The sequence below is a fragment of the Tachypleus tridentatus genome, chromosome 1 (genome assembly GCF_004210375.1).
Source record: "Tachypleus tridentatus isolate NWPU-2018 chromosome 1, ASM421037v1, whole genome shotgun sequence".
Classification (NCBI taxonomy): Eukaryota; Metazoa; Arthropoda; class Merostomata; order Xiphosura; family Limulidae; genus Tachypleus; species Tachypleus tridentatus.
In genome coordinates this window covers 97,374,905-97,389,391 of record NC_134825.1, presented here as the reverse complement: position 1 = coordinate 97,389,391, position 14,487 = coordinate 97,374,905, and the positions used below count along the sequence as shown (strand labels likewise).

Here is a 14,487-nt window from a genome sequence, read left to right as displayed (position 1 = left end):
ATGCTTTATGGAACGACCCAACCCCTCCCATTAATATCAGCCCCACCCCAGAGGGGTTATATCCAATAAAATACCCCAGGATTAAAAGGGAGACAGTAACTGCTCAATGAGGGCATCAAGACCTGACTGATTATAGGTCTCTTCAGGAGCCACGTAGAGAGAACAAGAGTGTATCAAGTGGCAAAGACAAGGTAAGTGCACGCTAATCACCCAGCAGTGTCATCCCTCATTTCTGTACAAAGAAAACTACTGAAGGGTGACTGTATTAGTAGGTTTCATAAATGTTCCCTGTAATGAGAGACCCAAGGAATGATAAGAATCAATTAAATCCTTAATGTCATCTATAATCGAATGAAAACCCTGACAATTTCACTGGACCAAAACTGTCAATTTTATTTATGTGGAGGAGAATGGGGCAGGAAGACCCTCTGTTTTCAACCACTTTTTTTGTTTTTATTGGATGAAGGTCTATTGATCTCCATGGATCCTGCCGTGGGTAGAGTAGGAAGGTCTCTGTCTGCGGACAAACATTCCAGCAACTGAGAGAGTGAACGGATAAACATTTTGCGCCTAGGGGCTGCCAAAGAGGACAGATCCGAAAAAAACAACAACACCTGTATCCAAAGCCAAAGGAAGTGGAACTGGGCAGTCATTGGAAGGAGTGGCATGGACAGAGATAGAAGTAGACATAAATTCCTCAACTCTTTTAATCATGGAGACAAAAGACTTTAGATGTGTTGCAAACAACTCTTCTGAAGGCACAAAGAGATCTTTTTGCTCTTCCACTGTGGCAGTGGAATGGAGTGCAGCAGCATACATCTGAAATGGGGAACAGTAATTTCTGAGCCTCTGGGTGGGAGATATTACTGTATAATTTCAAATTTAAGATGCACCTTCCTTTTTAAAAGGGATTTTCTGGAAAAAAATGGTGATAGTTAGAAAAGACTAAATATGTTTTAAAAGAGTTTATTAATGAATCAAAAATGTTAATAATGCATTTAAAATGAAATATAAAAAATACAAAATATACAGAAAATTAAAAATTTTCATTGCAAAAATATTTCTTCCTGCTTTCTTCATTTAATCAGAATACTCTGATGTTTCTTCTGACTCAATGTTATATTCTGAAGTTGAAGCATCTTTGTTGCTTGGTTCACTATTGTACCAAAGAAAGTCATCTTGCATTCCATCTTCCCAGTTCAATAAACAATATATTAGAAACAATTTTCTAATAATATTTTCCGACACTTCTTTCCAAGCTTTTGAAACCCACTCCACTGTCATTGATGCTGATGCATTTTTTATTTTGTTACTTGGTGTCAAAGCATAATTATCTGTATTCAGCCAAGCATCATAATGCTTAAGGATATGATCTTTGAATCACTTGTTAATGGACAAGTCAAGAGGTTGTAAATGACCTGTCATTCTACCAGGAATTATCACCATATCTGTTCCTTATCCTACTCTCGATTTTTCTGGAGAAATGGCCATGAAATGCATCCATTACAAACAAGCTCCATTGCTTCAATATTGCACTAAGCTGATGTTCTCATTCACCCCAACCACTCTTGCACTAACTCTGATGTAATCCATGCATTTTTTGTGCGTGAACTATTAGATCTTTGCAAAAATTTTCTTTTGGCAATGTTTTTCTGTTTAATATGACATACAGTGATAATTTATTTCCATCTGCAGTTACACACAGTATCACACTTACACTTAATTTTTCATAACCAGTGATTTTGATTGTTACCTGTTTTCCTCCTTTGGCATTTGCAGTGCAGTTGCATAGCATGTTGAAAAAAACCTTTCATTTCATCTGTGTTACCAATTTGGATTGGGGAATTTTGATTACTCTGGTGTAGACCAATAACATAACATTGGTATGTAATAAGTTTTGTTTCAAAATCTGACTGCAATTTTTTTATTAATTGTTGTCCTTTGCCTTTCTCTTTTCATAAATTTCTCACACTAGCCATGACTAGCCTTGAAAGAAATAACACTGTTTCCTGCACATTATTTTACTTTTAACAATAAGACATTTCTCGTTATAGGCAGTCCTTTATTTTGTAACTCTCTGAAATACCTTAAAATGGCAGCATCACTTTTAGAATGTCTTCCTTTTCTTGGGCCAGAAAATGACTTTGTATTTTTTTTGCAAGAAAACACCTTAGTTTCCATACAATACCAAAGACATACATTTGCCTCATTCCCTGTATACTTTTTACCAGCTGCATGATTTCCAATCTGTTCAGTGTACAAAATAACTTTTCTTTTAAATTTGACATACATAAAACACTTTTTCATGGGTAAAAATGCAATAAAAATAAAAAAGACAAAATAAAATAGCACTTGAGAAACAGGAAAGTCAGACAAAGAATGAGGATGGTGATATCCAACTATACTGCTAGAAGTGCTGACATTGGCAAATTTGACATTTTATACATGTTTTTTTAGTCTTTCTAAGCTAAGTTCTTTTTGAAATATACTCTAATATATTTGTTAATGCAAGATTTTTTTTCCAAAAACCATGCTGTTTGAGAAAAATGATGTTTTTGAGACTTCTGAAAGTCTAACTTTCAGTTTGGAAAAAGGTTAAAAAGGTGCATCTTAAATTAAAAGTAATATAGTATTTATTGTCTTCAAGTGTTGCACCTTTTCCTCCTTCACCCATTTAGGGCCAGAAACAGATTAAGAGTTAACACAGTGTGGCTCCAGTTTATACTTATAAGATTTGTGGTCTTTGCCACCACAACAAGCACGTGTTAAAAAAATGCTTGATGCTTTTGAATGACTGTGGCAGAAGGATGTGGTGATGTAAAGATCAAAATAGGCATCATAATTCCGTCCTTGGGAGTGGATTTTCGACCCACTGCAGGAACGCCTTGACTGGAGAAACCAGTGAGGATCTCTAACACAGGAATGTTCTTTAAATCCCTCTTAACTATAATTCCTCTGGAAGAATTCTAATTTGCATGGGGAGTAACCTCGATGGGTATATCCCCAATGACCCTTAATTTGAAGAGAAGTTTGGTATGTTGCGATGAAGATGTTTCCACCAAAATGTCACCAGAGTGTAACTTCTTTACTGACTTAGTGGAGCCAGCAAGCCCCTCTAACCCTTTTAGAATAAAAAACGGAGACATCTGCATGAAGAATTTCTTGGATAAGGAATGCATAATTAGAAATTAAGGTACAAAAGTTAACTGTGATGGTGACTGTACAACAGTTGTCCATGAGTTTTCCAATAATTTTTTCTTTCAATTTTCTCATTTTTATTTATTTTTTTCATGAATGGGGGTATCCATAGTATATGCAACACATTTCAGTGCCCACCCACCATGGAGCCCTACAACACACTACAATGCCAATCAAGGACACTGCAGCAATGCCAGGATTTTGTGTGAGCACTATACCCAAAAGCCAGCATCAAACACAATATCCACAAAACTCAAAGAGAATGTCCAACACTGGTACTCAGTTGACCCTAGCTCAAGTTAACCAACTGACTGACCCTGAGGGTGTCCCACCCCAGGGCCACCAATCTACAGGAATTTAAGGCAAAAGTGGTGTGTTGGGGTTGAACCCCTTAACCACCAGTTTCCTCTCCTCCCCTTCATGGGTTGCCACACATGGGTGGATGTTCAGGTCCCAGAGTAGGTAAAATGAAAGTACAGAACCTTCCCTAGGAGATCCTCTCACCACATACAGGAATCCATCTTGAAGGGTGAAAGCTTTGTTTTCCACATTGTAGTGAAGTATCTGTAACAGTAAAACTTCTGAACAAATTGATGATTAAGCATGGGCAGACTTCTGTTATCTGGATTATGCAAATTATTCCTCAACATAATAGAAAGTCAAGCATTAACACAGCACCACACTCACCCTTTACATTCTCTCCGACAAAAAATTTACAGTTTAAACTACATGAACATAAAAATATCAAGAAACACCAGTGGTTTTAACCATTTTAACAGAAAAAACAAAAATAATATAAATTCCATAAAGAAAACAAAATGCATAAATTCAGACACACTAACAGGTTTCTTAACATGTATAACTAAAAATATCAAACACTTATAAACAAGCACCAAAACACAAAATAAACAGCAGTTACTTTTATTAACAAAACCAAGCATTTAAGGAAAGTTTATTCTTATAACTTCATTGATCGAAGCATCTACAAATATCAATGCAACTGATGTAACACTTGTACAGATGAAATGGGACAACACAAATACTAGGATCAAAGAATATAACAGTGCTCCATCACATATTTATGAACACAGCATAATGAATCAACATCAAATTCATATTAGCAACTGTAGAATATTATGTCATGAGAACAGCATTAATTATTCATGAGCCAAAACCTAACTCAGACCAAACCACCTCACCCTAATGTTTTCTAAGTTGGAACAAAATGCTTGGGCAATATGTCATATCACAGATGAGAGTTTACCTAATGATGACCAAAACAGTGTCAAAACATTGTTATGAAGTTAAAAAATAAAAAGTCCATTCAAAAGCTGTATTTCTGAACTTTTAAAGTACTCAACTAATTAGGCAAAAAACATAAGCTTCCCATTAAACATGGACACCTTTTAAGGTTTATTTTGTGCTGTAAATTACTTACATAAAATAGCAGGATGCAGGTTTTATAAACTTTTAGCATGTGTCAAGAGTCAAGTAACTGCAACAAAGTTGACCACTTGGCATCACATTTCTTAGAAACAAAGCCTGTTTTGAAAACTCCTAAGTCTTAAACTTATTATAAAAACAGATTAACTAAAATTTTTCTCTTTAAAATTTTTAGATGTATTTGCTTTATAATATTTTGGAGGCTTTCAATATTTAAACACTGATGTACAAATGAGATTATTGCAGTTCCACATGAGTTACTATCTACAAATACTGGATAGGAATTTCTACACAACTATGTATGTATAATACAAAGGATAAATTCATATTTTTGTTGGTTTACCTGCAAGTCTTTCTGAGTGCAACCGGTCACTTGAGCCAAGACGGTCTGTAAAGTAGGAAATACTGGACGTAGAGTCTCATATGTCTGTAGCCCCAGTCCAAGCAAAAGTGCTTGATTGGCTTCGTGTTCACCAAGCTCCTGTAGTCCTTTGAGTACACTCTGTAGAATGTAGGAAGCTTCTTCTGGTTGCTGGATAACAGAGTCTGATAGCAGCTGATGAACATGAAAGTTGTATTAGCAGTTTTTATTAAAAATATCCTCTTATTCTATTTATAAGTAAAAAAGGTTACCATACTTTAATCTATCATTTATGTCAGCTCATATCTTTTTATTTAGATAGTTTTGTAGAAATGAAAAATCCTTTATTTAATGACCTTATATCAAAGAAAAAGAGTGATCGATGAAGTATTATTTAAACTGACATTTTATAAAAATATATAAATTTGATTCTTGATGTGTTTACTCATCTCTGAACACTAACTATGGTTTAACAAAACTAATCTTTAACACATGATAGGCATGTATTTATTAATTTCATTTAAACTTGTGTTCATAAAATATATACTAAATTTTAATTAATGGAAACATTAAACTTGGCTTCTTTTTACATAAAAAAAACTATAAATTTTTTTCTACCAAATTGATGTAACCATATTTCCATTTCAACACTAAATTTCTAAGATATTAATTACCTGTTTAAGTACTGGTGAACATAACTGAACACTTTTCAGACATGTAGTTGTATCCAGCCAGTGAAGAGCATCGCATATTGTCATGACAACTGAAGGGCATACAGTCTGAAATAACATAATAAAAAAACCCGAGTAAATAAAATAATTAACGATGTACATGAAATTTTATTACTTACTTTAGTTCTTACTAAGTTCTACTATTTATATCAAATGTTTTCCCTTATCAACTGCTCACCCCAAGTTAATTAGACTTGTTAAAATTAGTTGTATTAATTACCAATGTATTGCTTGCAAAAGGTTTTAATATTATCACAAAACCAATCAAGTTTAATGTATCTCTAACAGTTGTAAATGGTGTTACTTGCTTATTACACTTAATATTCATCTCAACATCACTATATTAATTAAAACACCAGCAAGCAACTGACACCAGGAGTTTATACAATCTTAATTTAATATCACTGTTATCAGCTTCAGATCAAGTTTTAAATTTTGAAACCAAATTATGACTTTGCACCAGCATGCAACTGACAGCAGAGATTTACACAATATTAATAGTATCAATGTTCTCAGCTTCAGACCACAATTCTTATATTTTGTAACCAATTATAGTTATTGCAAACAAAAGTAAGGAACATTTTAACTTTTGTAACGAGTAAAATTGATGTTACTAATAGTTAAGTTTTTGATAATTTATGCTGCTTCAATTAGTTAAACATTGTTTTTCTAACACCAACATTTTATGATTCCAGGATGTAAAGAATGAACAAGATGGATGTGTTTGCAGTGTGTTTATGCAATAGTTACTTTCATCATCAGTATTATTAACATGAAGACTAACTGAAATTTCAATTATGGATGACAGATTTTAGTAATCTAATTGAGAAAGACCCAGAAACAGATACAAACCAAAGAATATCATATTAGATAGCTAGCATGTTTATAATAATGGAAAGTAGCATTTAAAAATTAAATTTTATAAATGAGATAATATGTAAGTAACTTTTGTTGAGTATTACAGGATATTAAGTTACTTGAGTAAACTTCTGCTTTCAAGACCTAAATACACAGTAGCAAAATACTTTACAACTGGGACAAGAGTGTGCTTTTTTTTGTTCAAATCAAGTTCTAAACCTGTTTATTCAAAGCTGTTTTCATTTTCATTATCAATATTACTGACTCCAGTGTTCATGACCATCACTTACTTCAGTTCGTATTACTGCAATACCTAGCTCAGAAAGACCATCTGTTGAACTAGCAGGTTTACTAGTTTCAGCTTCTTCTTCCATAAGCTCAGACACTTGCTCAATGGATACTTTCTTTCCATGAAGAATGATATCTATTCAAAATATTGGTAATTAATAAACATATGGCGTGAAGTTCCTGAAATAATTGAAATCTACATAACTTCAAACATACAAGTTACACTTTTCAGAGGGATACAAAAATTACTGGAAATACAAGATTTTGATATTTACAGAAGACTTGCAAGGTAGATTAGAAATGAAAGAATTACTTAAACATAAAACAAATGTTACAACATCTTAGTATTGTTTAATATTTTTATAATTAAAAGTGCCACTCGTTGGCAGTAATTAACAGATTAAGTTTATTTCCTTCATCAATCTCACAATTCAAATTATTATCCAAATAACTAACATTGCCATTGATGCACAGTAATTCATTGAATAAACTAATTTTCAATGCTATGGTAATTTAAAACCGCATTAAGACTATTTAGTATTTCATACCTTCCTAAAATAAATGATTAATTATGAATTTAGTAATAATTATTTTGCTGTTTCGAAAATAGGTGTGGTTCATGAAACTTTCTTGTGTAGTTTTAAAGACATAAATCAGTCTATTAGTAATTAAATTTTAAGGAAGATATAATTAACTTTATTCCAATATCTAAACTTTCTTGGCAGAGGCTGTCAATTTGACTGAGTTTGTGACCCAAAAATTGACCTTCGGAGTTTTTATAACTTTTAACGTCTTGTATATCTTATTAAAATTTTGCAAGCTGTGAGTACACACTACAAGTCTTTTGCAAATAAAAAATTAGAATTTTCTATGAAGTTCTTTATTAAGTTTTTCCCTAGAAACAAATGGAGTTAAAGCACTGAGTGCACTAAGTGCAAAGTAATTTTCATGTTAAGATTGAAAATACTTGTCATCTGAAAAGTTTCAAATTTTATTTACATAATCAATAAAAACCTCCTAAGGATATGTCTATATATGAAGGAATGAGCATAAAGTTATACAAAATAAGAGTAGAAATATGGTTCTTAAAATATAAAGGCAAGCTACTCATCATGAAACTATTTTGAGGAGGGTAAGAAGCATTCACAAAATGCTTTGTTTCCTGGTTTTATTTTTCAATCTAAGTTTATTGTTTTCATTATTTTTGGAAGGGAGCAAAGTATATTACAGAGAATAAAAAAACGGTGGGGGGGGGATTACAACCTAGAAAGTTTGAGAAACATTGGGGTAGAACATATCTTTGCCAGAATATAATTTTTATTGAATTTGAATAAAAGTGTATTAGTCTATAACTCAACATAAAATATAAACATGTAAACTGTTAAATACTGCATGCACACAATCACAAAATGAGTAACAAAACCATTACTCACACATTCAATCTTGTACATGACAGGTTTTTCATTCAATATGCTGCATTTTTTAAATTATCTTTAAATTTCCTAGCAAAATTGTAAATTTGTTTAAAGCTCCAACCTACCTAAAAGATCTACATACTCTCTAGTAACTTGTCGATTCACTTGATCATCTAGCACTTCCTGACTTTCTGTCATTTCTTCCTCATAGCCTGAACTAAGTTTAAACAACTTGCAAAATTTTTATTATTTTCTATAAATTTTATCAATAACTAGCATATTACTCTGTAAGTTGATAAAACTGAGTATCTTTAAAAAACCTAATATCACTAAGACTTTTAAGAATTAGAAGTAAGAAACAAACAAACTAGAATTAAATTAAATAATGCTAAATCAATAGGACTTTTTATTATGGTCAAAATCAGAAAACTCTCAACAGTGAAGATTTAATTATTAAAAATATTTCTAATTTACCAAACACAGTCAGTGCAGCTGTAAGCACAAGTGAGGCAAGTAAATCCCTGTGACATTGTGCTCTTCCAAATAGTTTTTCTACTATTATAATAAAAAGCTCTTAGAATGAAAGACACATTTTAAATGCACAGGGGAGTTATAAATAACATTTCAAATGAAAATGTATTAATTATGTTTTTATTCCTTACAAATGTGCACCATAATATGTAACATTTAATACCTTAAAATAACACTTAGGGTCCTAATTTGAGCCACCATTGAATAGATAATTTTCCACTTTCTTGTATTAAATATTCAACATACATTTAAATTTGAATATCATAACATTGTTTGTTTGCAGTTAAGCACAAAGCTGTACAATGGGCTAATTGTACTTTGCCCACCACAAGTATCAAAACCTGGTTTATAGCAATGGAAATCCACAGACATACCACTTTGCCACTGGGGGGCTATAACATATTCCCAATGAGGATTGTTTGTAGTATTTTGCAAGATATTCCTTTACATGTGAAAAACAATTGCATAAAATTTATTAAAGCAGATGGAGATTGCATGAGAAAAAGATAAAATCATATATTGGTAATGAAAATTATTTACCACATATAATCATTATGTATATTCAGTAATCATAATTAATGTTTCACAAGACATGTTATGCTAATTATATTTTCTGACACTTTATTACTGATTGTATATAACAATTGTATTTCAATTTTCTAATGTTCATTGTATCAATTGCCTATGATCCACTTTTTCTCAATCCATAGTTCTTCGTGCTGGCTGAGAAAACAAACACCATAGTGGTCAAAACACTATTTAAAAAAATAATTTGTTCCAATAACAATCATTATTTATTGTGTGAATGCTTTATTCCGTAATAAGTTGTTTATGAGAACTCAAGCAACTACACACAACTAAAGTTAAAAGCCTGAGACTACCTTTCTTGGATATACAATTAAAAGGTTTCTTAGAATAGGTTAGTGAAATTTCAGATCAGTAAACAAATATCTACAAAAATTTCATTTCTTATTAAACCAGCACCAGACAGTCTTGTATTATTTCTTTTAAAAGGAGTATTCTTTTAAATACAAGGTTTATAACAAAAAAAAGAAACTCTTAAGTAATTCTAACAAACTTGTCTAAACTATCTTTAACTAAATAATAAGTAGTTAAAACAAAAAATAGTTTTAACATTTACAATTTGTCACATTCATTTTGCACAACATAAAATATTTTAATATTTTACTTTCAAATTTACATTAGCAAAATTGTTCCACACACTAGAATTCTGTTTTAAAAATTAAATGAAGAATTTCTGTTACTGAAGCTATAACTAACAACGTATTTAATATAATTTAAAATGAGTGACTAAATGAAAACTAAATCCATACCTGGTACCATAACGTTGCTTAAATTGTTCCCACTTTGCACTAAGCCTCTGAAAGAAGAAAACGTATAGACAAAAACATTCACAGCAAGACTAGAACACTTTCTAAAACGTGAACCAGATGAAATTTTTTAGAACATTAATTCAGAATTGTGAAATTTAGAATCTTTTTTACCTTTTATGAATGAAACAAAATTACTAAATAAATTAAGTTAATCCTGATAGCATGTTGATGCAGAATAATTTTTCAACATCACCTTACTTCAAAATATTATATCCCACAACCTCCATATCTAATGGTTCACTATAAATTAAGAAACTTACTTGAAATGAGCAGGGATTTAAAAAGTTCTATGTATAATGGCTTAATTAATCTTGTTTCCATAGTTAATTTCACATAAATTTATACATGCAAAACTTTTATTACCTTTAACACCCTCACACATGTTCACCATATTGTCAACATAAGTAGGCATATGACCAATCCAATTATGTGATGCATGCGTGATGTTTGTTAGTACTCTTACAAAACCATAGCACTTTGATATTAACTTTATTCCTAAATTGTTGTATACATAGTAATTTAATTTTGTATATTCTACACATTTTTTATTTATAACTTGGCTTATCCCTCCAATATACTGTGTTGTACTTTCAAATCAATGACAATTATTACTATAGACTTGTTTTAATTATACAGGCTTGCAAATTTAAACTTCATAAAAGTTGTTTTGGCTTTTATAACATTTTTCTCCATTCAGCTTCACAGCTTTGGAAAATAATAATTTTTTTTCAATCATATGATGATTTTTTTTACAAATTTCCCTGATGTCTTGAAGAAACACTCCCCCTTGTTCTTTGCTGAACTTTCAAACTCATAAAAAATCCAACTCTAAATTTATCAAACATGATTTCTTGTTGTTTTCTAAAATTTTTTCAGTAATGTCTTTAAAGGCAACCCACTATTCTTTTTCAACTTTTATCAGTGTCCTTTTGAAGTCAATTTCCTTATCAAATGATCCACAAAAATCCCTTTTTTACATTCTGCTTTTGAAAGAGCTGGTAATTGCCCATACAGATGCTTGAAACAGTCACCATCTTTGTCTAAGGCCTGTATAAACTGTTTCATCAAGTCTAATTTTATGTGGAGGTAATAGAACTTTATGTAAACCAAAGTTCCATGTTCAATGTTTTATGATCCTAGTGTCAGGCTCTCTTTATGTGGCCATTGCTTCTTTATCTGGTGCTTATTTCTTGCTCTGCTGTCCTATTCACACAAAACTTGAAAATTTTGTATATTTTTATTGCTGTTTCAACAATACACAAAGGACTTGTAAGTTTCCACAAGGTTGCGAACTATGTTCTTTGTATTTGACCTTATTAAGAAGTTGAGATTCTCATGTGTTTCTCTCAAGTGAACCAAAACAAACAATAAAAACAGATACATATATGTTACAACTCTGAAGAACACTTCTTAGACATCTTTTCGAGGAGTCAAAGAACAATCACCACCCACTTGGTTCATAAACTGCAGCTCTTAGTACTGATATTAATTCAACAATGCTGTTGCAATAAACCAGTATATATTCATGCACAAAGTATGATATAAATTCCTTCTCATAATTCTTGTACCAGCAAAATTATGTTCCTGTAGGAAGTAAGTTCTTAGCTTGAAGTTTGGACACAAGCACCTGTGAATAATTCTTAGGAAGGCTCAAATTTATTAAATCATTAATCTCGTCTTGGTAAAGTTGTGGTTCATAAGATGTTTCAGGTTGAAAACAATTCCTACCTATTATTAACATCAGATTCAGAATAAGATAAAACTGTATAAGGGGTCTACAGTTGAGTAAGCACAGGTGTAATAAGCCTTATAGCAGACTGAGGGTCTAGATAAGAATTTTTTTTTTTATTTTGAGCATTGTAGCCTTGCATGTAACATGAAGGAAAATACCATTGATTATAATGGTTTCTAGGCTCGTGCTAGACTAATGGAATTCCCAAAGGCAGAGGTTGTTTCTTAACTTTAGTTTATTATCTCAACTCTTTCACACAAATGGTGCAAACTTTGTGCAGAGCCCAGGATTTGTCTTGATCTTCAAGTTTTATTCCAAAATATGTGTCATACATGTAATAACAGAATATGTGTGGGTCATTTACGCAACCTCTTATCCCTAAAGCAACAAATAAATGAAACTGAAAAGAAAAAAATGTCAGTTTACATGTACAAACAATTACTATTAAAAATGTGCATGTGCCTGTTAACAATTTATATACTAGTGGTCTGTTTCTTGTGGGTTCTAGAATGATCAATAACTCTCTCATGTTACAGTTTGTCTAAAAAAAGTTATAAAGGTTGTCAACATTTTAAGCATAACAACGTGACTCGATTTCAACGAAAATGACTTGCTTGTATAAAAATACATGCAACTTTTTTGTCAAACATCTGTTTGTGATGAAGAACAATGAATATCATTTTCATATTCAGCATACAAAAAATACTGTAGATATTTAAAACTTTCAAGACAATAAAACCATGGCAGTCCTGTGTTGAGTCCAATAATATTATTATATATTCCACCTATTACAATCCTTAAAAAACTTGGTTTTTACAACTGCAATTAATATGTAAAAAAGTGCAGTCAACTTATTTTTAGTATTAATCTTAAAACAATGAGAATTATTACAACAGTCTTATTTCAGCATTCACTGACTCTACAAGTTTTATAACATTATTAATTGACACTACTCTTACAATTTTATTTTACAATAAAAGAAAACCAACATTTTATCATAAGATACTTAACTATGAAGATATAAGCAATTATTTCTAGATACAAAAGCTGAAAGGGTCCACCTATCATGACAAACACACACAATTTGTTGCATGATAATGATGAAATAGCTAAAACTTTTCTGAGAAAATAATAAAGCTCAGTGCATACTTAGGAATTTCTAGCACATAATATTGTGTTTAACCAGTAAATTCACATTTTTTTCTTTTATAACAATACTTTCCTCTAAATCTGAGAGTGTGGATATAACAAATCTTTGTACACTTGTACCAACATTATAAAATCCTAAAAAAAAATATTAAAAACATGCAATCTTCATGTAACATAAAATCTACCATCTTTAATAAGTCACATATAATATAAAAAACCTGCTCTAATGAGCACTAAGCAGTTTCAAAGCATTTCAATTCATGTTAAACTTTATAATTTTAGCTTAAATGATTAAAAATTATTATACTTTTGCTTGAAATTCATGTTAAAATGAAGCCATAATGTAAAATAATGAGTAATCCTTCTTACATTGAGTAGTTTCTGCTCAGTTTACATTAAAACAAATAGTATTAAATAAAAGAAATAAAACTCAAGCATCTTTATTCATAGTAGAAACAGAAGTCTTAGTTCACACAAAAGTATTTTCTCAAAATAATTCAAACATATTCTTTTTATCTTTTTTTTGAGTCTGTTAAGTAAACTACGAATCTCTGATCTATAAAATTTCTTCACATTTTGCTTTTCATCAAATTTGGATTTTATGTGAATTTCTGTAATACAATCAAAACATTTAGGAATTATTTTCAAGCATCGTTTCAGCAAACTGTTAAACTTTTCTGAAAGGTTATGGTAAAATGCATTAAAACCTTGAGTTGCTATAAATATCTTAAGCTAAAATACTATAATGCAAAGATTTTCTTTAATTTATTCATTTATATACATGCATATGTATATATCTATACACAATATATTTAAACTATTAGTGAAACCACATATATATGTCATTATGAAAATTAACTTGGCAACTTACTTCAAACATAAGTGGACAAAGGACCTCCAGTACAGGAATAAGGGCTGTCTGGTAGAACTGTGGCGGACAGTGTTGGATGAAAGGTTTCATAAAAATACGTACACAAATGTTAAAATCATAACCACTCATGGTTTAAGGTTCCATTTTTGTATATATTTTTTTCTATTCAATAAACAACTCAAACATAGCAAGTAAATAAATTCTGTAATACTTACATATTTAAGAAAAAATAAAAATTAAATATATATATATATATGAACATACTAGTGATCATATTCTAAGGATGAATAAAGCAAAGAATATTTGTAAAAAGTTAACTTTAAATACAATATATAATTTTTATTTCAGGTTTAATTTTATTTCATTTTAAACTTTATATTAATGGTGTTGAGAGAACACTTCATTTTTATTATAATACTATTTAAGATAAAAATAAAAAGTTAAATCTGTAACAAACTACTCAAAAACAGTCAAACAGAACAATATAAAAACTATATAATATTTATAACAAACTAA

The 14,487-nt window shown here is 30.7% G+C and overlaps 1 protein-coding gene across 1 annotated transcript in view; it reads right to left on the bottom strand.

The window, feature by feature from the left end:
* The window catches only part of Ranbp21 (exportin-5-like protein Ranbp21), a 130,092-nt gene that overhangs the window by 20,690 nt on the left and 94,915 nt on the right, over positions 1–14,487 (bottom strand). Inside the window, exons 28-33 of the mRNA XM_076468574.1 lie at positions 13,972–14,069; positions 10,160–10,206; positions 8,420–8,511; positions 6,882–7,015; positions 5,677–5,781; positions 4,985–5,197 (exon numbers count right to left, since the gene is read on the bottom strand). Coding sequence (XP_076324689.1) covers positions 4,985–5,197; positions 5,677–5,781; positions 6,882–7,015; positions 8,420–8,511; positions 10,160–10,206; positions 13,972–14,069 — 689 coding nt within the window. The remainder of the gene's footprint in view (positions 1–4,984; positions 5,198–5,676; positions 5,782–6,881; positions 7,016–8,419; positions 8,512–10,159; positions 10,207–13,971; positions 14,070–14,487) is intronic.